The 25,359-nt window shown below is 46.2% G+C and overlaps 1 protein-coding gene across 1 annotated transcript in view; it reads left to right on the top strand.

Moving 5' to 3' along the window:
* Positions 1 to 25,359, top strand: part of LOC131281654 (homeobox protein invected) — a 63,413-nt gene that overhangs the window by 30,786 nt on the left and 7,268 nt on the right. The window contains exon 3 of the mRNA XM_058311000.1: positions 16,326 to 16,331. Within this exon, the coding sequence (XP_058166983.1) occupies positions 16,326 to 16,331 (6 nt within the window). The remainder of the gene's footprint in view (positions 1 to 16,325; positions 16,332 to 25,359) is intronic.

Raw genomic sequence — 25,359 nt, 5'->3', positions numbered from 1 at the left:
TCAACCCGTTGCTAACAAGGTGCTCAATCGCGGAAAACTGTTGACGGATGGGCACTGGTCGGGAATTTTCCAGCTCCAACTCGAGGCTGCTTGGAAGCGGAGGTGCGCAACTCACACGCTACTATTTCCTTGTTGGAAAAATGTTTGTTAGTTGTACAGCTTTTTTGTTGGTTTTGCTTTTGATAAAGATTATTTAAAAAGCTAGAGACGTTTAAATTCTTTAAATACCTTTTTATCATTATGTTTACCAAAAATGGGAATGGCAATAATTCACAAACTTGAAAAAATAACTTGAAATATATCACAAACTTGAAATAAAAACGCAAAATACTAGCCGGTGCAAACCGATTGATCGCAAATAAAACTAATGTCTCCCACGGTGCGATAAACGATCAGAATGAAGCGCTTAACGCTGGTCACAGATTGATGGGATAATTTGCTCACACATTAACGGAGCCGATCCGATCGCGAACCGCATCGGAATTAGGCGCTTTATGATCCATTCCCGATAATGGCACAAAGAAAAAAAAAGGCCGCAGAAAAAGATACATTCCCCCCGGCTCGGTTCCGAAAGGCCACGATGGTGGCAAAATCGAATTGATCGCACAACATTAACTCGCTAGCCGGCCCACTACATGGGTCCGAGGATGTCCGCGTATGGCGGCAAGTTCCCCCGAACCTGCGAGGGTTCCTTCCCGATAAGGCGAAAGCTTGTTCCGAGCGCGGCGGGATGTGTGTGAGTGTGTATTTGTGTTGGCCACATCGGACGGTTTCGCAGACGAAACAATCTCCTGGCGGTGCTAATAAATCCTCCAAATAAAGTCACATCGGTTCGTCCGGGGGGTCGTGGGCAGTGCGCGCTTTCACGCGCCGTCGCGTAGGCGCAGAAGCTCACGAAGCGAACGATCTAATAACCGTATTTTCCGGGTGATCTTCTAAGCGGCGAACTGCGCCGATTAATCACACTTACGGTGTGTTGGAACCTTTTTGTTTTGGATTGAATCTTATGCTTAATCCGTGACACTGATGGGCGAGCATTGGAATGGAATTCATCGATAGCGTACATTAATGCAAATCAGAGCCGATTTGATTCTGCTCGTGTGCGCCATCGAACATTTGGGTGGAAAAATTGCGTGCCATTTGTTTTAATCAGCTTCGGGTCTTTCCGGCAATTAATGCATAGCTCGGGGCAGCTTTCCGCCATTCCTAACCTTTCTTTAGCTTCCATTTTCATGTCGGCCCAAACCACGAGCGCGTCAGTGTGAAATGGGCACCGAGGCACCCGCTGACGTTACGATCGTTTCACACATCATAAATTTTAATTTATATGAAGTTTTCAGTTGTTCGAATTCCAACCAGTTTTCCCGGGCGAGCTTCGGCGGAGATGGCCACCATTGCCGACGCGGGGCCAACTTGGAAGTCTGGTGTAAAGATGGTGTAAAAATGATTGTGACCGGTTCTGCAAGTGACGGCGGGGTTCGTCGCTTGCTCACTTTTCTTTTCCGAAGCTGCCTTTCTTTGGCCACTCCTGTGGATCCACTGTCCACGGCGTGCGACAGGTTTCAATTCTCACGAAAGGCACGGTAAATTCGCGTCCCCGATCCGACACCGCGCCGGGTGGAGACTCCTTGCGACAAGCGATGAACCTGGCGCTGTTGTACCGAAATTCGTGGAATCCATCGGTAGCAAAACCAAAAACCGGTAGCTGCCGGAGTCTGGCGGAGTTGGAAGGAATGGAACACGGTAGCTAAGAGTCACTTGGCGTGTTTCTTTTGTGTTTTTATCTCCTTCATCCAGGACAGTCGGGAATGTCCTACCGAGGGAGGACTACCGAGCTGGCGGACTGGCGGTTGGGTGAGGAAATAGAAATGTTAATGAGTTAATTAATGGTCGACGGTGATGACAACGGACCGTCGAATAAAACAAAGATGTCCGATAGGCGGGACGACGCGGGACGAGATAATACTATCACGGGCAGCCGAGGTGCGTCTCTGGACCTTTTTACTTGTGCCTGACATTACTTAACCTGGTACTGGTTCACATGTCAACGGGCAGATTGACGTCGCGCTCGGATGTCAACGGAATTCACGTCGCTCTCATTATTTTTCCATCACAACCAGTATCATCAACGGCGCTTTTCGTCTGCCGTGTTCTAGGGAAGTCAAAATTTAACCCCAATAGCAAACCTGAAAGGGTGTTCGAAGGACATTTTTCATATTCACACACGATCTTTCCCTTCCATCCGTTGAGAGAAAAAATTCGAAGCGAAATGGATCCACCAAGGAAAAACATAATGAACACATGTTGTTCTTATTTCAGACGTGTTCGTGTGAAAAGATTCCCTTAATGAGTAGAGCCCAACGCGTATGTGTCGAAATGGGAGTTTGTTTTTCCAGCTAGCAACCTTCCAGCCAACCCTCGGATCTGGTGATGGTCGTCATTGTTGTTCGCTTCTTGGCGATGGTAAAATAAATAATTTTCATTCAAGTAAACACATGAAGCGTGAGAATTCGAGGCGCTTGGAATGCGTGTTGGTTCATTAAAAATTTTAAATTAAAAACCATGATATGATAAAACATGCGACGAGGCGTTTCGCAACACGATAAGATGGTACGTCCGGCTGTTTTGCACGCGAATAATTAAAAAAAAAGGATATCTTAATTTGGTGTGCGCCGAAACCAGTTTGATGTGTCAATGTTTTTGTTGCGGACAAGTGCTTGGTTTAATTTACATCGTGTATAAATTTTCTGGTTCCGTGTCGTTTTGCATAAGCATTCACATTTTACCAATGTCTGCATTCCTTTAACTTAAAGTAACAAAATAGTCTCGTTGCGTTGTAATAAAGTCGCTAATTGAATATTGCGTTTCGGTTGTAATTGAAAATAGAACTTGTCTCATGAAGCTTCATTTAGCCGGTTCTATTTTTAGGTCAGACAGTCAATAAAAATTCACCACTTTAATAAAGGATGTCAAACTACAGTCGGGTTAACATACCCACGTCGCTTTTCCACCCGAATACCTCCCGCCTGGCTGACCTACAATCTCGTTTGATTTGACAATCTCGCAATCACAGGTGGTATCAAATGGCGAAATGTTAGCCTTCACGAACCATTAAATGTTCTTTTAATGGCCACTAAACGATCGGCGAGAGCCGGTTCCGTCTTAAGTGAGATGGTTGGTAGAAATCCTCAAGGGCGCAGGTGAAAGCGGAGACAAAACATGCCTGTGTGTGTGTGTTCCATTGTACCATCGAAGGGTTTGGGATCAAATTTCCTACACCCCCGTCGTCCGGTTGTGGTGATGAAACTTTTTACGATCGAAATGTCACAATTTTACGGTGTGGTTTTTGTGTGCTGTTTGTTGTGCTGCCCGTTTAATCGGGCTCCTTTCTTCCGTGATCTTCTTCTGATTGTCCTGTCGGACGTCACCACCGACGGCCGGGAGATGGAATCGCCCGGGAGAGGAAGGGAGGGAAATAAAAACGAACGATCCGCGCACACCCGTGTGATTGCGCGTGTTGGTTGCGTTTGATTTTATTGTGCGTTTTATGTGCGGGCCGCGAAACTCCTACATTATTCATTTTGGCCGATCGACCGAGGGATGATCGATTGATCTCGGTGCCCTCTCCGGATCGCCGCAGATGGGCGGATTATCGATTCTTCACTCCCCGGTCAGGGGGCCACCCAGCGTTTGGGGTTGTTTCGATTTGGGATTTTTATGTCTTTCTTTATCATGGAAAAACAAAATCCACAGCTGGTGGTCGGTCATGAATTTAGCTGAAAAATAGTTAAATCAAAATGGTGAAAACAGGTGTTGGAAGATCTGCTCATACCATACAATGGAATACCAAACAGATTAACCCAGAAAATGCATTTATGAATGTAATTTTAAAACGAATTTCACGGGTCTTGTAATTCCTCCATTTTTATCTCTATTTGATATGAATTAATCCATTTTTGATACGTTTTAAAAGACATTCCCAAAGAACTCACTATGCACTCACCGATGGATCGCTCCTTTCCAAAACTGGTAAAACGTTACAAAAATAATCGTGACTAAAATAAAGTTCTTTCGTAACGTTGTTGCACACTTCATATCAACCCAATCTCCTCATCTCCACAATCCCGAGAAAATCAGGTCCCGCAAAGAAGGTAAAGGGAAAAAAAGCTGTCACCTTCGATGCTCCGATATCGCACCCTTGCGATCGCAACCACGTGGCAGCACGTTTTCCGGGGAGGAAAACGATCGATCGGTTGACGCACACGCAGCAGGTTGACATTCCCCTTCGGTGCGGGCTCGGAGCTTTCTCTTCCTCTCCGGGGTGACACTAATAGAGACAAATAGATCGAATCGCTCCGATCGGGCTCAGCGAGGCGTACGCTTTCGAGAGGTGTAGTCTGAGCCCCCGTTTGGTCGTCGGTATGCCATTCTTAGAGTGTTGTGTTAAGGGAAGGCTCAGTTTCGAATAAGGAGTTGATTTATGATGACGTGTGCCCGGGCCAAACTTGTCAAAATTGTTTGAAAAATTAGTTGAAAGGGTGATCTTTCCAAACGGTTGCAAGAGAGAGTAATTAAAATGCATTCGTCTTTAGCATGTCTTTTAAATATTTGTTAAATGAATAGTTGTGTTTTTGCTTCGTTGAAACTCATTAGTTTTTCTTAAATTTAATGGGACCAAAAAACCCAGACCTTAGTTAACCTGTCGTTTGTGCACCTTCACCACCTTGCTCCCCCCTCCCCGGACGAGGGTCTTGCATTATGTAGGGCTGTGGGGCACTGGGATAGCAGGGGAATAAAAAATCCAAAACAAAGGCAAAAAAAAAATCAGCCATACACATGTCCATGTTGGGAAGTCGCAATGCGCTCGTTCGCGTAAGTCACCCGGCGTGGTAGCCGCAAGTAGGTCTCGCCTCGGCGCAGTGATTCCGCGGATTCCGAGAGCGAAAAAACGAGCCCCGGCCGGGGCCGGGAGTCCATAAAACATCAACACCATCGCGCGGAGGGAATGAATTAAGGAAGAACGATGGAAAAAAACACAAGGCAAGCATCCACGTCGGGGCGTACATGTGGAGACCATTTCGGGGACCACCCAAATCGAGCCGTACACCCCTCGGCGTGTCGTCCCCCCGCTTGCGACTCGCGCTGGGGAGTTGCAGCGGAGCAAGAGCGGAATTGAATCGTAAACACATCAGAAGAAACTGCGCTCTTATGAGTCCCGCCGATGACGAGGAGTCCATCGCTCGCCCGCCAAACTTACCGCTAACATTGGACGTGCCCGGCGTGTTGCGTCTGCCGGCTGTTGTGGGAAACAACACAACTGCACCAAACACTGCAACACCACTCGGTTGGGTAGGCTCGGTGGGGGTGTTGGGTGGGTGGGAAGTGATCGTTTCATTTACAACATAATAACGTCCCGCGAGTTATGGCGCGGCGGAGATCCCCGGGGCGGGGGAAGGGTTTTATTAGATTTGCTTTGAGCTCGCTAATTGAAATGTGAGATGATAATTAAGCCGAACCGTGGGTTCTTCAACAGGCGGGGTGAGGGGGAGACGTGGGGCCTGGGGCACGTACGCGATCACAGAGCGCAAGCGAGTCATCTGGTTTGTCCAGAGATCTTTTTCAATTGTTATGGGGATGGATTGCGAGAACGTGGGAGAAATGGAATTAAATTGCAATTATCTAAGGAAGCGAAATGGCGAGAAGAAAAAAAGAGTTCGGAACAAAATATGTGTCAGCTCGTTATTGGTGCGAAAAAACACGACATCCAGTGTTATTCTAATATATCTTGTAAACAATTTTAATTCACACTCCGCTGCGAGAAAAATGTGTGTTTTGATTTAAGCCACATGTGCTCATTTGCATTTGCCAATCTTCTTACGTAAGTCAACTTATAGACTTCCTAGACTCTCTCCCTCTTTAAGCACTCTCACAGCGAGCCATTTCTTGAAGGGCTAAAAATCCCACGGAGTGAGCGAAATTTATCGCCTCATTTGCGGGTCCAAAATCCGCTCCCTCCCCCCCTCGAGTGCCTCGAGTGTGTGTGTTCGTTTAATGTTGTCGCGCATGAAATGGCTACAAATGGCTTATTACGCTTTGTAAAATCGACCACAAATCTTCGACCCGGGGGCATAAATTCGCGAAATCGTCCCTGGGATCCCCCGGGCGCGTATTAAGTCATGGGCTCCGTTTCCGATGGCTTCGTTGGCCGTCGCAGGGAAAAGACCCGTTGGTGACCGTTTTGGCTTTTCCTTCCCTTCGGCTTCTACGTTCGTGTCGTTTGTCCTAGGAACGCTCGACGTGGGTGGCCAGCAATTGGCATGCTGCAACAGCATCGATGCACCCGATGGCGAAGGGTGTGCATGTGGGTCCCGGCCCGAACCAAACGACCGGCCATTGCGAAGGTGTAAATTAATTGAGTTGTAAATTTTTTCACGTTTCCTTTTCCATCCCCCGTCTCCCACGGTCGTCTTCTTCGGCCGTTCTTTGACGTCGCTGCTCTCGAACTCTCTTCTCTCCCTCTCTCTCTCTGTCTTTCTTCTCCAATCTCGATCTGCATCGATGCACTTCACGATCGGTGCAGGCAAGGCTTGCCTTCCGAGGAAGAAGGCTTTTATTCCTTCCTCTTCCTGGATGTTCTCTTTCTCCATTCCCGCGGACTCCCTCCACTTTGTCACCCAAGTCCTCGCCAGATGCGTGGTGGTGGACATTTACGGGAATCAAATTTACCGCTAATTTTTTCATTCCCCCCTCGGACTGGAGAAAAGGCAACTGCGGGACGGTAAATATCGGTTAACGATAAGCACCACCGAGAGTTGGTACGATCACCAAATCACCACGGCTCGCCATCCCCTCTGTTTTGCTTCCTTCGTCATGTTGAACATTGATCAACGCCAGGGCGACTTCGTTGGTGGCCCCGTTTGTAAAGGAAAAACGAAAGAAAACAGCTTCGAACCTGGAGGAAGAAGGGGTTCCCTGCCTCAAGGGGGTTGGTGGGAGCTGCCAAAAATTAAGCCACCGACTTCCAGACGATTAAAGTCTTACTCAAAGACTCTGCCTCAGCCGTAGGAACCAACCGTAAGCTAATCAAAGAGACGATCCATCAAATTGATTAGCGACGCTAGTCACCGGATCTTGGAGGTTCATTAATCCACGTGCCTATGCAAATGTGGCGGTTCGTGGGGAATGTGGCCGCGGGACTGCTGGAACTCTTGGGCCCGGGTTTCCGCTCGTTTTCGTCCCAGAAGACTTCACCTATGTCTGGAGCGCTCTAAACAAAACGTTTGGAAATGCGTTGAATGTTTCATATCGGAGGACTACCGGAGCCTTTAGCTATGTGCGGCCTATATTCTAGTCCAAATTGAGATGTCTTAACGCTCTTGTGACCCCAAAGGGCGGAGGCGCCAGATTCGATCGAACTCCATTAGGCTTAGGGAGCTTGGCTCTTGGTGGCGGAGACCTGTCAAAATATCCGTCAGTAAATCCATCAAACATGATCCGACCACCCGACCTTCGGCACTCAATCTCCCGGGAACGTTTGCCTATCGTTCTGAATCTTGTGTTCTGCTACCAAAAAGAAGAAAAACCTCTGTGTAGTCGAGGTGAGGCAAAGTCCCGCCCGAAGAATCAAAAACCAAAGTTCTACCAAAACGTGAGTCATCGTGCGCTCTCGTTGAACTGAAAAGAACTGACCATAAAGTGGAAGAAACGAAAAGCTGGAATGAAGACGTCGGACATTCGGACACGACCTTCACAGTGTCAAAGCAAACAAGCGAGCGAGATCCGGTACGAGCGAGGCGCGGTATACTGCCCGGGGTAAGTCGCCACAAACCTGTCCTTGCTCTTGAGACGAACAATCGACCGGTGGTGTAGATTATACCTATTTAATCTGTCTGGACCTCGCGCAGAAGACCCGTTTCCGTGCGCACATGCGCAGTTCTTTTATCGCTGAAACTCTAGTTAGCTACGAGTAGAGATGCCCCCATTTTGGGATGAAGTGATCTCACTACCTTCCTTCCCAGCGTTCCTCCATTGAGACCGGAGCCCTCGGACCACAGGCTCACCGAGCGCTTACCGATGATTCCGGTGCGCTTCAGGATGGGGTTCTCTCCACCTCGCAGTTCTGTCTCCTTCCGGCGGTGGAAACGGTGAAGAAAAGAACCGGAGACCTCCATCGTTGAACAGTGGTCCACTGGGTCCAATCGTTCCCCTCCCTCCATATCCCCCACGGCTCGCTCCCCTTCCGGCCCCTCGTTCCCCCGAAGGAGGCCTCCGGCGACGAACGCTACCGCATCGTGACTCTCGGCGGGCTGCGCGCCTCCGACTTAATAAATATATGTTTTTCTTTATTGAAAACTATTCATGGGGGCATTAAAATGATTACTATATTCATTTGAATTTTAAGATGTCTTCATTAGGTTTCGGTTTTCCGTCGTGTGCGATCGAATCGGTGGGCAATATACGTTCTTTCTTTCTTTCTTTCCCGCCTTGCCTTGTTCTTGCGAGTGATTGAAGCGAAGGAGAGGAACCGGACAGTGTCTGGTGAGGTGAACCTTCGGAATCGAACGTGAAAAAAGCAGAATGTGAGCGGCGTAAAGTTGTGATAAATAATCAGAAAGAACCGGCAAAAGGCAAAGCAGCGAGCCGGACGATGGAGACGTTTCGGAGATTCGAATCGTGTTCGAGATTGGCACAAAGATTTGGTGCTTCTTGTTGATAGATTTACTGCGGAATAGAGACGCAGCAATGCCTTGTGATATCGTGTTCCGGGGGAAAGGTTTCGCAGACATTATTATGCTGATCTTGCGGCTTCGATTCGAGGGTGACCGTGGTTGACACATTTCGGGGTGAGCGAGAGTTTGGTGCCGTTGTCTCTTTAGATTTCCCGCTGTCCGCTAAGTTGATCGAGGTTTCCTAGAACCAAAACACTTGTACAAGCAAAGGACACGCCGCACACGAGGCGAGAAGTCGAAAAAATGCCGCAAGACGGCAAATCAGTCATGCGCAACCGATGACAAGGGCGACGAAGATGATGCGTATGCAAATAAAGAATCTCACAAAATTCCGTCCCAATCTGTGCCGACAACGACGACCCGTGTGGAGCTGCATAATGATCCGCAAGACGCTCGAATGTTGAGGAGGAAAAAAAAACACCCCGTGGCATGGGAAAAGACAAAAACGCGGTCACACACACACGCGAGGTGGAGTTGGGAAAGAAAACAAAACTAAATGAAAAGCGGAGTATGGAGAAGCATGAAAAAAAAAATGCGCGCGAATGTTGAACTCGCCGTCATACATAAATCACATAAATGGTGTATACGGTTCACATTAGAGCTGAACATTATAGCATTACGAGCGGAATGAATGCCGTGAACATGCTTAATTGGGCCCCCCGTGTTGGATTATGTGTGAGGTCTGCGCTCGGCGGAAGATCGGGAACGCCAACCGAAACCGGCGAAACTCTCCCGAAAAGACGAAGAAGCCGAAAAGTCGGCCGCGTTGTTTTACTTTTTTTTTATTTTGGTGGAGGACAGCGGGAAAATGTGGGGCAGATTGGGGGCTTCTAAAACCTTTTTTTTTGTGTTGTCTTGTCCGCAACATCCAACCGTACACTTCTGGGCATAATTTTGGAGCAGATTGTCGTTTCGTGAATGAAGATCGTCAAATGGTAAAATATGCTATTTGGAATCCTTAAATAATATTTTAAAGTATAAAGACCTTCAGCCAAGAACTAGCAAATGAATAAATAATCAGAAGAAATGTTGTAAACTTGTAAACAAACTATTTTGAAAATCACTGTATTCTCAAGCGAAAGAAAAGACATCTGACTCCGGCGCTCTCGTGTTTACTGATTCCGGGGATCGCACAAAAATCCACACACTTGCACTGCTTTCCACAACCCTTCTCACGCCACCTCCCCCGAGGAATGAAGTTTCGATCTTCTGTTTTCTTCTCCATTTAATCCCCACACCATTCGGCTACGCTTCTATGATAACATATGTGGAGCATCGCTACTTACGCTGCCAGCATGTTTGCGGTAGATCGCAACCGATCGCGTTTGTTTGTTTGTTTGTGCTTACACACGTGTGTGCATGTGTGTGTGTGTGTGCGTTGGTAGGATCCTCGCATGTGGTCAACCTCGGGGGCCTCCTGAGATGGGTCGAAAATGAAGATATTACAATTTGATCCAAAAGTCACAGCCTCCGGGTCGAGTTCCATTCTTCTTTTTTCTTCTCCCTTCTCAGACACTCACACACACACTTTTTCCGTTGCCTTTCCTCGCTCTTGGAGTTCGCTTGGGGCGGGTTTGATTAGTACTACGAATCCAATCGGTACCCAGTGCTTCCCGTTGATGCACTGTGTGAAGAGCGCCGTTTCTTATGGTGATTTGTTTTTCTTTCTATTCGCGAATTATTTTTCCTGAGCGACGATTGAAAGGACCGCCTCCCATCCGAATCCTGTGTGGTCGTGGGCAGACCAGAAAGCCCCCAAAAGTATGTTGCACCTTCGAAAGGGTTCGAAAGACGGAACCATGAATGATGGCTAGTGCAGTGTTGCCATAAATGTATTTTAATTTGATTACTCTTTAAGCTCTTAACAATAAATTAAATGGAGCAGAATTTAGGCTGGGGTGGAATATTTTGACATGGTTTTTTCTAATAAACTCTTCCCAATTTCTTTTAAAATCAATAATTTGATTTATTTTTCCGTCCAGCAGCAACACCCACTGTGATGCCTCGTCTTGGGAGGTATGCAGCCATCAAACGGAACCAGCCGTTCGGGCGTATGGATTTCCGCGCATGTGCATGCGATGTTTTCTGTTATTTCCTTCAACTCGCCGCAACACCGGTGCAGAGGCGGTGCGGGAATGTTTGTAAAATAAATCAATTAAGCCATCGATCGGTCAGCACTGCATCGATCCGAGCCGTCCGGGCTCATCATCCATCCATCGAAAGGTGGCCGATGTTTGCGTAAATAAATACCAACGGACTGACGCGGGGAAACGCGGGTTTCGGCTGTTCGATAAGCGCGGACCCGAGGAAGATCGATACGCCCTCGAGGATCGATGATGAGATTTGACTCTGATCAATGATTCGCAATCGTGGCCCTGGCGACCGTTTGACGACGAAGCGCACCATACGAAGGAGGAGAGTGCACACCAACCCGTTTCCGTCTTGCGGTGAAGCGTTCTTCCCCATCTTGGCCAGGCTCGGTATTGTGCGCATGTGTGTTGTCGCCGGCGGATTGTCCCGTCTTCGTCATCTTCGTTGCTTCTTCGTCCAGGCGGATTGCTGCCTTCCGCCGGGCGAGAAGCATTTTTTCTCTCCCATCCTCTTTTGATTGATGTTTGGAGCCAAATTTAATGTCTTAATTAGTTCGAGGAGTTTCGAACGTTCGTGCAGACGGGTTTTGTAGATGAAACGGGCGTGTGATTTGTGTCTGTGGCTTTTGCGTTTTTTGTTCGCAAAAATCATTCGTTTAAGGCTTGGAATTGAGATGCACCGTTCGCTGGAATCGAATCTTTTCTTAGAACGACTTCAAATTCTTCACGTATTTGCTACGGATGGTTCGGTCTTTAATACTCGCGCTGGCAGCGACTTTGTGAACGATCAAACAGATTCCTGCAGCGAGCAAAATGTCATCATCGATGCACTCGGGGATCAAATAAAACTCCAGGCTGGGACAATGACCTCACGCAGCTGCGCGACGATATTGTGCAAATTCACGAGTTCGCTATTGGGTGATTTAAGAAAAGAGGAACTGAAAGGGGTAAAAAAACTATCATCGCTTGGTTAATGGATCGGTAGAAGATCGATTCAAGAACGGAACCAAACTTTAGTAAAAAGAAACTGTCGTAAGCGCGCGAATATCGATTGAAGGTGTGCGGAAATGAAATTTAGTGAAGAGGAAGGAAAAATAAATGGCGAAGAATTATTTATTACTCTGTCGTCGATTGATCAACGCGGGCGTCAAGTCAGCGAAGGAACAATAAGCCGTACGCTTTTTTTTTAGGGTGTAGATGGTTTTATGTCTTTTTGTCGAGGAAAGATGAATAGTTGTTAAGTTCAGCTTGAAATTAAATTTCTCATTTTTATATTCTGATTTAAACTGAATACAGAAGAAAGAAGCCTTATGCTTTCTCTGAATGGATACATCTAATATGAATATATGCAAATTGGTGGGAGATTAGTTAATTATGCAAACGAAAGCCTATTTGTTAAAGAAATTTAAATTGCAATAAAGCAGTCAACTTTAACAAATTCCATTTCATCCCACCCAATTACCAGTGCATTCCGGTTTTCCTAACATCCGGCGTTGCAATTTAAAGACTTCATTTCGCGAAACTTTACGAGCCATAATTCATTCGCGTGTAACCGAGTCATTCTCGGCGCAGGCGGAACCATTCAGCGACGATAGATGACCACAACCGTTTCGGTTTCGGTTTGGCACGGCTTGGAGATGCAATTGCATCGCAAGTAGAAGTCGTAGTGTGGTAATTTTAATTCCCTATTAACTGAGGGTTAGTCAGCTTCGGAGGGTATTGCACCCATGTTGAGCGTCATAACTAGTGTTGTGTCAAGTAGCTCTTTTCATTGAGCAGAGCAGAGCCTGCTCGCTCAATTAGATGAGCAGAGCGAGCCACCTAGCTCAGCTGCTCAGCTTGCTACTGAGCTGAGCTGTTGTTACTGAGGTGGCTCACCAACTGAGCTTGCTCACCTACTGAGCTTGCTCACCTACTGAGGTGGCTCACCTACTGAGGTGGCTCACCTACTGAGGTGGCTCACCTACTGGTGGCTCATCAAACTCAGTTGTGCGGTGGCTCAGTAAACTCAGTTGTGCTGGTGGCTCAGCAAACTCAATTGTGCGGTGGCTCATCAACTCAATTGTACTGGTGGCTCTTCAAACTCATTTGTACCGGTGCTCAGTAAACAAAGTATGTTTTATGTCCATGAACCGACAGTTGAGTAACATTGTAAAACTGATAAGTTGGATGGTCAAACATGTTCGTTTAATGCGGTTGGTAACACGTTAACCGCCATGTCAGTCCCTGGGGACTGACCGTTTCCGTTGGGTGAAATTTTCGTTCACACCACGTCGGTCCCTTGGGACTGACAAATCTATGAGTCGTGTCGGTCCGCCAGTGTCGGTCCGCCAGTGTCGGTCCGCCAGTGTCGGTCCGCCGGTGTCGGTCCGCCGGTGTCAGTCCGCCGGTGTTGACCATCTAACTTATCAGTTTTACAATGTTACTCAACTGTCTGTTCATGGACATAAAACATACTGTGTTTACTGAGCCACCGGTACAAATGAGTTTGAAGAGCCACCAGTACAATTGAGTTTGATGAGCCACCGCACAATTGAGTTTTCTGAGCCACCAGCACAACTGAGTTTACTGAGCCACCGCACAACTGAGTTTGATGAGCTCACCAGTATGTGAGCCACCTCAGTAGGTGAGCCACCTCAGTAGGTGAGCCACCTCAGTAGGTGAGCCACCTCAGTAGGTGAGCCACCTCAGTAGGTGAGCCACCTCAGTAGGTGAGCAAGCTCAGTAGGTGAGCAAGCTCAGTTGGTGAGCCACCTCAGTTTTTGTTTCAGAGAGGTAGCTCTCTGCTCAGTGAGGTGAGCAGAGCGGCTCAGGTAGCTCATCTGCTCACTACACAACACTAGTCATAACCCTCGGAGTGGACATCGAAGCTCGTTGTCGTAGATATTACGACCGGTTCATGTGATCATTAAAATTCCTTTGCATTGTAGGTCAAGGATTCCTTCCTTGGAACGAACGGCAGAATATCAGTAAAAGGTATCAAATTTTACAAGTTTGAAACAAGTAATAAAAATATAAAGTGCAACTTAAATTACTATAAATCATGTTTATTCTTCTCAACATTTAGTACGAGTATAGAACGAATACTCGTATTGTATTGATTTTACGAATACTCGTATTGTATTGATTTTACTGTTGTATCAAAGCAAACGGATTGTCTGTTGAATTCTCTTTCGTAAAATTATTTTAATATTTCAGTCATAACATATTAAAAAAATCCGATTTTAAGTGAAAGAACAAGCAGCGAATATTGAAAATGAATTATTTCTTTTACAATTTCGTTAAATAAGCATCTAATTGATTTCATTAGCTCATGCTATTAGCTAATTGAACTTCTTCCCTGTAAAAGGTTAAACCCACTCGTACGCCAGTAAACATTGGCAAAAATCTCGGCATGAAACGCGTTCCCGAAAATGGGATCATTACTGATAACCTCAAATTAACCACGTAAGCATATGCTCGAAGGGAATCCTCCGTTCACAAACGCCTCGAACGAATGAGCACCGAGTTTCGGTACCCGGGCGGTATCATCTCCTTTTTCCCAGCGGCCGATTTCCGCATCGATCGGCGTGCGGCCACTTGAAACCCAATCCCAAGCTTGCCGAGGGGGATTTAGCACTCAATTATCGATAAACAGAGAACGGAAGATTGCTGTTAATTTTGCCCTACCGCATCGGTCCGGGCCCGGTGCAGGTTGTCGCTGTGGCCAGATTTTCCACCCATTTGTGGAAGCGGGTATCGATCGGGGAAAAACAAACATCATCACTCGGTGGGTGGGTGAAAATTTAATAAAAGTAAAACACACTTCCTTTTCCCATCTCTCGCCTGTCCGTGTGAAGAGGGTGCGTGGTTCCGACATCCCGGTTGCCACGTTCATGATTATGAGAGTGTCCGTAAAGTGTGCGGCCCCTGGATGGAAGTTGGAAAAGTGAACTGACTTTTGGTGCTCTTTTTTCCCCCCGGTCCGAGGGGAAAACCAGCCAACCCTAATTTTCCAACCAGCCCAAGGACGTTGAGAAAAATAATGGACTAGGGTTTCGAGCTGGGTCGGGTTGGCGTTGCCAGGGAGTTTCGGAGGAGGAAAGAAAATTGAAAATCATTGCCGTTTACCACGCGCCGTGAAGGGCGGGTATCACTGGGGTGGCAATTTCATGCTTTTCTCTCCCTTTCTGAAGCTGAAGCTTGATCCTCGTTTGGCGTTCTCTGGCGTTGCTTAGCAGAGCGGGGTGTGAAAACGACCGAACGCTGGATGATAGGTGAAGAAAAGGGAGCAATCTTTCCCGCCGGGGCATCAGGGGGAAAACGGGGAAAACATTATGTTGTGAAAGATAAACTGTGAACCGTGTGGACGTTTTTTAAGCGGACGAAGCTAGGGAAAGGCCGGGATACGGAATCGAGAACGGGCGAACGTATCGGAAGCAATCGACCATTAAATGGGATCGGTACGATATCATCAGTGGGGAGCACAAGCGAAAGACGAAAAGGAAAATCACCCAAGGAGTGCCACGGACCATGTGGACCAATTCACTTTTGGCACGAGAAGTTCATGAATCCGACATTATATGGTTCTTATCTACTGGCGGAGCGCAGGAAAATCTTGTTCCTCGTGGCAGCCGAGAACGAAACACACTTCGAGGCTGGAAAAAGGATCGCAGGAACGGCCAATTCCATTTGGGAGCTGGATTGGACACGATTAGCCTTATCGTCGACAGGAGAGTGTCCGTTGGCTCGTAAAGTAATTTAGTTGAGTGCGAGAGTAGATTATTCAATTACCCCCAATTCGTTTCCGAAGGGAGTGGTATTGGTGGAAAGCAGGCGAAACGAGTAGAAGAAAGTGATTTTAGGTTATATCCTTTTTTTCCCGATTCAACTTGAACTCTTTCGTAGGTGGTTTTGGGTGTGGAATTGGGGTCACTTTTAATGTAGGGATCAGTTAGCATAATTGAACCAGTATCATATGCTTACCAACACGCCACAGTTTACCCCTTTTTGTGCGTCTGTTCAGCCTTTGATCCGTTTTTGGCTGCTCGAAATTAAATAAGTGTGACACGATAAATAAATCCACAATAAAATTGCATCCCCAGCTACCTAAAGACCCTCACATGTGAGGGCGTGTGAATTCGGGTTTTCCGCACCCTGAATGACATTTATTTTTCCTAAATTGTACTTTAGTTCCATGTACCTAACTTCAGGTTGACAGAGTGATGAAACAGAGTGATTTAAGGGTATATTGGTGTGCAAGTTCCGAACGGGTCCAGAAGCTAACGAACATGAACCTAACATATGGATGGAAGCGGAGTGAAGTTTAGAACTCATTCCTGCTAGTCTAAAACTCGCTGGAAAACCGAGGGAAACTGTGCGCACTAGTTGTACTGTAAAAAAAAATAAAACCGTATCCTAAAATGCATCCAACACTTTGCACGTCACCATCGCAACGCCGACATCCGGAACGAATTTCCACAGCGAATCGAGAATGCGCCCGACGAGCACAGCCCGGATGAGGTAGGACGAAGTGAGCCATCGGCCACATCGGGGAAACCAGCCACCGGGAAAACAGACACAGCGACATGAAGGATTTAATTAAATTTAACTTCGTGACAGTTTGTTAAGATGTGACGTTTGAAATGAAAATGAAACCGGCCAGCATCGGACGCGAAAACGGCAGCAGAGGGAAGTGGTGGATTTTCCCCGCAGCACGGGTACCGTGGCAGGACATTTTCCGACCAGACCGGCAGAAGCAGCAGCACCCGAGCCGGTGGTTGTCGGATTCCGCGTCCGAACAGAACAAGGATTAAATGTTCAAATCTTCACGAGTCTCGAATCGAATGTATGTTTTCCTCGCTGCGGGAAGGAGGGAGGTTGCGGGAAGGGCGAGAAAAACATGACAGATTCAGTTCGAAATTACATTTTATCCTGCCACTCCGCAAACTCGCTCCCTCTTGTATGGATCCGTAGGTTTTTCTTGTATTTGTTTGTTGGTTGGTTTAACCTGAAAATAGGAAAATCGCAAGTGGCGCTTTTGGGAGGGTTTTTTTTTCTCGGAAGAAAGTTTCCCCTTGCGCCATTGCGCGTGTTTCCACCTACAGCGGGGTGGTGTTCTTGCCACCCGTTTCTATTGGCAGAGGAAGTGTGTGGCGAGAATGAGACCAAAAACAGGAATAATTAGTTACTAAACTATGTCTAATTAAGATTTTGACGATGTTGTTATCTCTCCTCTCTCGCTACCCGCGGTTTCGGCGGCAACAACGACGATGTATTTCGTTGAGATTTTCCGACGTCAGAACATGGACGAGGTGTGCGGATGGGTGCGAAATTTCCGTATAATTATTAAGTGTGTTTTTGTAATGATTTGATAGGAATTTTGACACGCTGTTTTCCGATGGGTTGCTTGCGATGAAGATAGTGATGGGCAAATATATTTATAAGCAAACATGGCCGTTGTTGAACGCAAAACTATTCGGGAAAATCCTTGATTTATTCCGGATGGGTGAGAAAAAGGTTACATTGTTTCCGATTGATTGATGTTGATTAAAATTTGTGTGCAGATATAAATAGAACAGATTTTATCTGAGAATACCTTGAAGTAGCTAACCTTGATACGAGATCATTTGACGGACATTTTGGATTGATTCGAGCCTTTTCCGAGCTCTTGTAGGAATTCTTTGATATTGATTTCAGTTATATAGTTAAGCCTTGAGAACAAGAACACATTTGACACTCTTCCTAGAAACAAATTACAAGAGCATTGCAAGTTTATTATCAACCGACAAAATAAGCAAAAGAAAGCCCAGTGTAGGGAATGGCGACTGTACGATCTTTTTTGAGAGTGTGACACAAACTCACTCCTGACTACGCACGGTATGATATTTGATATATTTAATCCGTTATTTATTGGTAAATCCACTTCAACCTCGGGGAACTGGACTTGGCGGGGTGTCATACTATGGAAGTCGTCGCGCTAGTTTTTTCGTCTCCCACGTGCCGAAGCGAGGAATTGACGTTAACTCACCTGACCTGTCTTTCGGACCGGATCTGTGGGACAACGGCTTTACGGAGTCAATAAATTCGTTACACCGCGTAGATTACAAATAAAATATGCATATGAAAGGAAAGAAAACATTGGGTCACAATAAATTATAACAAATCGACCAAAAATAAAGCCATTAAACTGTCGTTAGGCAATTTATGATGTCGCCTACTGCCGTGCGTCCTGCCGAAGTCTCCGTAGTGGTTTCACTACGCTTCAATTCCCACTGGACGGAACAAGATACTTTGGAATGATTCGCCACCACTGGTTGACATTTAAGAAACACACCAACTCGTTGGCCAAGTCCTGCAGCAGGACGTAAGGTGTGGGTGGTAAAACATAAATCTTTTCAAGGAATATTGACTCGGTTGCTTTTTGCTGCTACTCACAGTAGCGATTTCTGAAAAGTAAAAAGTCCTCCACTTAGGAGAACACATCAAACATGGGACTCGACTAATTAATCCTTCAGTTGAAGCTGACGTGTTTTGGTTTGAGGGATTTGTTTTGCGCTTCCCGCGGCTCTCGAAAGTGCGAGAACTTGTTCAATTTAATCCACTTACGCTTACGCTTTACGAATTAATGTGTTCCAGTTCTGATTCTTGTGCGGTTTCGTTCTTACGGTTTTACCTGCTGAGCGATCCTTGCTCGAGCGGTGTTTTGTTTTTTCAAAAGGTGTTTGCATTGCCGGTGTCCCTCCCTATCGACTTTTGCCATTTTGATTTCCTTCCTAAAAGGCCGAGCAAGGGGAGCCGGAAAACGACCTTCTTAAAGACGCCCTCGCATCGACCTTTAATGGCGCCGTTGACTACAGAGCGACATGAATCGATCTGTGGCTTCGTTTCCGAGGCGCTCCCGTTACCGTTGGTGATCTCGCGCACTCTACCGCACCGTGGGCCTTCGAGTCGTAATTCATGCTATTTACGATCCACCAACGCAGATTTATGCTTAGAATAAATCGATACGAAAAATCGGTCGTTTCCTGGGACCATAAACTGCACCCGATGATGTGGTTCATATTTTTGCCCTCGTTGGTTCGTTGTTCTGCTGGCGGATGGGACGGAAATGCTCATCGGGCCAGTTGTCTATCAATCGGGTGCGTTGTGGAGTTTCTTACTACTCGAGGGGTCCAAGGAACGAAGGAAGCGTGACTTCTTCTGAAGAAGGGTCTCAGGACCGCTACCACTCATAAAGACATTCCACCTGTCTCGTAAGGAATTCACCGTCGTCACGTTCGCTCAAAGTTATGATTGTTTGAGTTGGCCACCCCACTGCCACCGTGGCGGTCTCGGGCGTGCGTGTGTGTGTGTGTGTGCCCCACGTCGGGAAGTCGATGGCGCCCCGGGAAAGCGGGTCTTAAAGACCGGCATGTTGTTAGTCTCTATTCGCCGTTCGGTGTGTATAAATATTTCTCGTTTCCTCGAGCAAACTACCCTTTTTTACGACCGATTCGGCAGTAAATATATCAATTGGTTGTCAAACGATGACATGCTTCTAAAAAAACCACAACAAGCGATGTAACGCAGCAAGGGGTTTGTCACGGTGGAATGTGAATACGGAGTTTCGGGGGGCAGTTTGTAAATTGCGTGACGATTATCGATTTGTGGGGCCTAAGGAAAACGGGAGCTTTGCATGAAAGATTAAAGCAACAGACTGCGGGCTCAGTTTAGCTCTGGTTTTTGTGGAGTAAGGATTTGAATTGATGTTTATTGTCAAATTTTATTTGTTGTAGGTAAAATTGGTATGGAGAATCCTCTTTTTTACATTTTCTTTATTTTGATTTTACGCATACAAATTGATTTTTAAATTCAAATTAAACGTATTAAAAACATTCGGAATCAACTGTTTAAACTCTTTAAAAGCTATAAAGCGATGTAACTCCGAAAGCTCCTCCACTGATGCTTTTGCTCTTCCGGCATTTGAAGTCAAGCCCGTCCATCGATTGATACGCCCAACGCGCTGCTCACAAGCAGGTTAATGTTGTAAATTGGGGCGTCGACTACAACGCGTTGGCCATGTAAAATCAATAAACCATAAATCAACACCTACGGGGGTCGAACGCCATTTTTAACATTTTTCCACTCCTTCAGCGGGCGAGCGAATCCGAAGGTTATGAACCGTGTCGAAGACGTGCTCGATTTCTGTTGGCACGTTGTGCCGTTCCCCAGATCCAAGGAGGAGGAAAATTGAGATTTCCTATTGATTTCGAACGCTTGGCCCCAAGAAAAAAAAGGAATCAACCCTGGAAACTCGTCTTCGTTTTTGCGAATCAAACGGCCACGGCCTGTAAAGCGTGAAAAGTAAACCAGAAAAGAAGCGAAAACAACAAATTCAATGATTCGTGCGTTCACCTGTCAGCGCAAAAATGGAGACGAAGATTTATTGCTTTTCTTTCGGGATCATTGATTTTTCCTCCGGTGGATCTCCGAGGATTGCTCTTGCGCCCGGTTTCAAGTCCTTGCACGTACCGTGCCCTAATTTTATGGAAGATTTAAAGGGAATATTCACTGCCGCAAGGAAAAGAAATTCACTGTTTTCGAGAAAACTTATAAGTCAGTGAAGAAAGGAAAGAAAAACAACGATTGTGTCAAGCGCTCAGTGATTCCAGCTGACAGCGCGGATCACAGTTTCCAATAAAGCTGCACCAGTAGAGCAACGGCTTGAAAGGCGCATCGAATGATGATTTATTGGTCTGCAACCCCTTCAAGGGCACATCTTCTTATCACATTTGTACACCGCTGGTGAACGGTATGGGATGCTTCCTACCGTCGTCGTTAAATAAATAGAAAAATCATAACCCTAACGACAACACTTGTCTGCCAACTGTTTGATAAAGGCCGTAAAGAGTACATATTTCCACCCCTTTTCTATGGGGTGCGACCCTCCTGCAAACGGACTTCTCCTACCTTGGGCGGGTAATAACACTTCATAGCCGTGTAATTCAATAAAGATTAAAACACTCCCTGTTCGAGCGCAAGGGTAAGCATCCTTCGGGGCTTCACTCTCAAATCCCTACCGACACACAGTTTAAATCCCCCAAACTGTTTATTTAAGCCACCCCACGATGAAGACGACCGGGAACACGTGTTCACAGGAAGGATATTTGTTTCTTCCCCACCCCGTCCTCCATCCTTGAAGATAACGGCGAAGGAACTTCATGAAACTTCGGTTGAACAATCTCCCGCTGCTAACAGGTTTTCATGCTCATCTTCCTGATATCTGAGGGACAGAGAGAGAGAGAGAGGGCTAAGAATGGCAATCAAGGAATCGGGCGTTCCGGTTGCCAGTGAATAGCATTTTATTGGATTAATTTGGGGATTATTATTGCTTTATTACACCGACGCCATTTGGCGGCTTCCGTTTGAAGGTCAGTTTGGTGCCTCAGACATTCGGGAGACATTCTTTCGGTTGGTGCCTTGGAAAGCCTTCCAATGGGGGAGGAAAATGTTCGCAAAATATGTTCGCCTTTCTGGTTTGAGGAAGCAATTTGTGGTGAATGGAGTGTGAACGCAATGCAGGGGTAATATCTTTCCGCTCAATAGAGTAAGGGATTGGATGACTTTTTGAGAAGTTCTCGGGTTTGGGGGAAGAAAACATTGCTAGAGTTAAGAAGATTGTGTAGCTGGAAAGTTTAAGAGTTTAATTTGAAAGATTTTAAAACTTTTAAAAATATTAAATAAACATGTTTCACAACAATATATTGAACAATAGCAACGTTTTTTAACGTTGCTTAATTATTTTCTGCATTTAAAAAACTAATAAAAATTTACCTTTTATTTCTTTATAGGCAGAAGTAAGTAACTCCTTCAAGACATCGGTGCAAGATGATCAAAAAATCTCGATTGTTCGTAAGTACAAAACATTGAATCCGTGATTCTCCTGTCAGCCCCTCCTCCCCCCAATGTTGTTGCGGTTGATTGCGGAATCAAGCCATCACCTGCACCCTGTCCGATGGCATTAGCGTGCGAAACCCGTGTGCTCACACACAAACCCACCCACCGGTTGATCGGGATTTGGGTCCCGGGGTGGATCGATTGCACCGTCCGCAAGGATCAGGCGGACCAAAGACGCATCCACGTTCGCGCTGCGGTTACGCCGAACAACGCCGTCAACCGAGCCCCGAAGGCCACGGATCGCACAAACGACGCGTGATTCCGTTGTCACTTCCGATAAATGTTGCCCCCGGTCGATCGCGGGATTAACCCGCTCGTGAATGTCTTCGATTGAGTGAGTCAACCGAGCTTAAATCTGTTCGGATCGAAGTAATAAGTGGTTTCGGGTGAGCGAGGGATCAATTTTAATTAGTATATTAACACATTTATTGACAGGCGTGATCTGGGCGACCGTTTGCGCTTCACCTTGCCTTGGCCGGGACGGAAAGGTGTGACGCTCGTAAATGTGCAGAAAATAAAATATCACTTTCATGTCATACATCACACAGATTGTCACGTATCGAGTGTCGGACACGGGTGGTGCGCTGTTTGCACCTCCGACGAAACCGGGTCCTTAATTCGGGTTTCAGTTTTGTTCCTTTCTTCAGCCGTCGGCATCGATACTGTCGGGTGTAATTATGTGATCAGAAAGGCGTTTTTAAACCGGTTTGTTATTTTAAAACCCACCCGATATCTTTTTGACTATCAATTTTCATCATTGGAGGGTTTCATTAATTATTCCATTTTTATATTTCGTTTTTTGAACAAAACCAACACCCAAAGTTTATTACAAATAGAATGATTGAAAAATCGATGTAATTGTCGGGTGTGATTGAACATAGCATGTGTTTTATTTATGTTAATTTACCAGCTTAAAACTACTCGTTGCAAATTCCACCTTTTGGAGGAACTTTCTCATTTACGTCTCATTTTCGCACCACCTTCGAGTGTTGTCATTTCACGGCCGAGTGCACACCGTCAGACGGCGTGCAAAAGCACGACGGCTCCCAGAAGCCCAGTTTCATGCCCGGGAGCTTGAGGAACGGCTCCGTATCTGGTGCAGTTTTTCCGTCTGCCGAAGGAAAATGTCAACGTCAATAATTGCCGCTTCCTTTTGCAATTAATTTTTATCCGTTTCGTCATCGCCGCTCGCCGGCTTCGGCTGCACTGTGCCAACCTTTCCCAATTCCTCCCCATTCTTCCCTGCACCACTCCCGAGACACTGGAAGAGGATCCATCCATCAGAAAATCAAGACCACACACCACGATCTGCAGCGAATTTCGTTCCTGTTCGGGGTTTGTTATGGGAGTTGCGATTTGCGTTCTTTTTTACCCACTTCGTCTCTCGTACGTTCACGTTTAGCACGCCGGTTTCAGGCAGCGATTTCGTCGTGCAATTAGTGCTCTGGCGGTAGATGCCACCCGTGGCGAATCGTTTGCACGAAAGTGCAGGCAACAGCGGCAGCAGGAGCAGCAACACGGGGATTGCATTTCATGTCGGTGCATCGCAGGTTGTGCATTTGCTTAATTACCGATGAATGCGTCGCAGTGCGTCATCATCACGGTTCGTGTCACGATTTGGCAGGGCGAGGACGGTCGATGTCGTTTTGCTGTTCGTTTCTTGGACCGCTCGGACCCGAGATCAGCCCCTCTTCTGTTCGCACTGTCGTTGTCGAGCTGCCAGGTCGATGTAATTAATCCATTTTCACCGGTGCTCTTAATTTCAAATTATTTACAGCATCATTGCGAAAATGATGTTGAATGTTTTTAGGACTACCCAAACGACAGTCACTGTGTATTTTTGCAATATACGTTACATACATTTTGCTTCCATTTTGTTTATCGAAAATAGAGAAAAAGGTTTAAAATTATGTTTTATCAAAATGATTAGTTTTATTGAATCTGCTTTGCCACTCTTTAACCCGAGAGCATTTTTTTATGCTCAAGTTAGTGACATTTGAGCCAACAGCTTCCTTGAAACTGGCACCAAGCCACAGGAATCGAAATAGAGAGCTAATTGTTACGCTCAATTTACCCGTTGCTTAAAATGTTAATTAAAGCTAGAAATATTTTCACCTCGCTCGAGCTCAAGTACCGTAGTTTTTCCCATTCCTTCTCTTTTGCCTGCTGTTGCTCGATGCTATTCGTATCCAAAAGGTGCGACCGACGAAGGCAACGAAGATGCGCCGTCGTAGGTATTTTACGTGAATGATTCGCGAAATTTTCCTCCGTCAACCGTCGTCGGGAGTGTCGGAAAGCGTCGGTTAAATATGTTTCCGTCGGCAAGCGACCAACCTAGGGGTCTTGGAGGCAAGAGAAAAAAAGGGCTCATGTGAAACGATGGCAAAACACGCCACATAGGTGGCAAGCCCACGAAAAGGTGGAAAGGTTTGGCAGGAATTTGAAGATTCATTGAGTGTCGCCAGGTTTGCGGTTTAGCGAGTGAAAATGAAGAATGGCATGTCACCGAACCATACCCGTACGTGTTTCAGGGATTTATCTGTGCTTGAAATCCTGCCCAGAAAATACGGCTGGTGCGTTACGTAAGAAAGGAGATAGGGTTGATTGCGTTATGTAAAATAAACAGCTTTTCTGTTTTGTTAAACCCTTTTAGATTGCAATTTTTGCACATTTGCAAATCACTTTTCACAAATTGGCAAACAAATTTAACGCTATGTCATCATTTTTCATTTCATGTTAATGTTGCAAATGGATTACGAAAAAGATGTTCACATCAACATGCTAACAGCTTCGGATTGGCAGAGCCTTCATAATTGGGAAATCGATGGCGATAATCGAATTTCAAGTAATTTGTCAATCGCTGCTTGTGAAAATCGATTCAATTTACGTCCGCAAGACTTGAGCATCCGAGCAAAACCCCTTTCCGAGATGCATATTTAATAGCACAATTTCCACTCGATACCGTGGCACGCAAACGCAACCTCGCATCCTAAGCTCGGAATGCTAATTAAATCACATTTAACACCTCCCACCTAACGGGCATTTGAAGTACGCGCGAACGTTGAGCCTTTCGTAATCAATCGCAATCACCGACGCTTGAGACGCCGCCATTGTTGTTGTTGTGCTATAAAATGGCTTAATTCGTGTGATTTGTTTGACATCTCTGTTGTGGGTGAAGTGTATTTTATCGCGCCCACCACGCGAACCCCCCACTCCTTTCTGTGTGTGTGTGTATGTAAGAAGAAGGAGGGCAGGTCTAACCTGAGTCTTAGGGCCCCTTTTGCTTGAAGATCGGATCCGTAGGTGTGTCGGCTCGAGAAGCACAACAACGGAGCGCCGGATCGAGATAAAGAAACGAATGAACCACTCAAATTTCGAACCCATCCAATCGGGACTGATGTTGCCGGAACTGTTGCAAAGGTGATTGTTATTTATGCTGATCGAGTTGTCTTACTTCGACGCTCGGGCCGGATGTAAGCTTTCGACCTCAAAAACACCGAAGGCGGAAAAGTGCGCTCTCGAGGAAATTGTTTCTTGTTTGGCGCTAGAAACTTTTGGCACGGACTTCCACTTGAAACGACTTGGAGTTTCAAGCCACATTCAACGTCTTCAAAGATGGTAGC

Source organism: Anopheles ziemanni, chromosome 2 (assembly GCF_943734765.1).
Source record: "Anopheles ziemanni chromosome 2, idAnoZiCoDA_A2_x.2, whole genome shotgun sequence".
NCBI classification, from domain to species: domain Eukaryota; kingdom Metazoa; phylum Arthropoda; class Insecta; order Diptera; family Culicidae; genus Anopheles; species Anopheles ziemanni.
The sequence above is the reverse complement of the archived record's forward strand: the minus strand, read 5'-3'. Positions and strand labels throughout refer to the sequence as shown.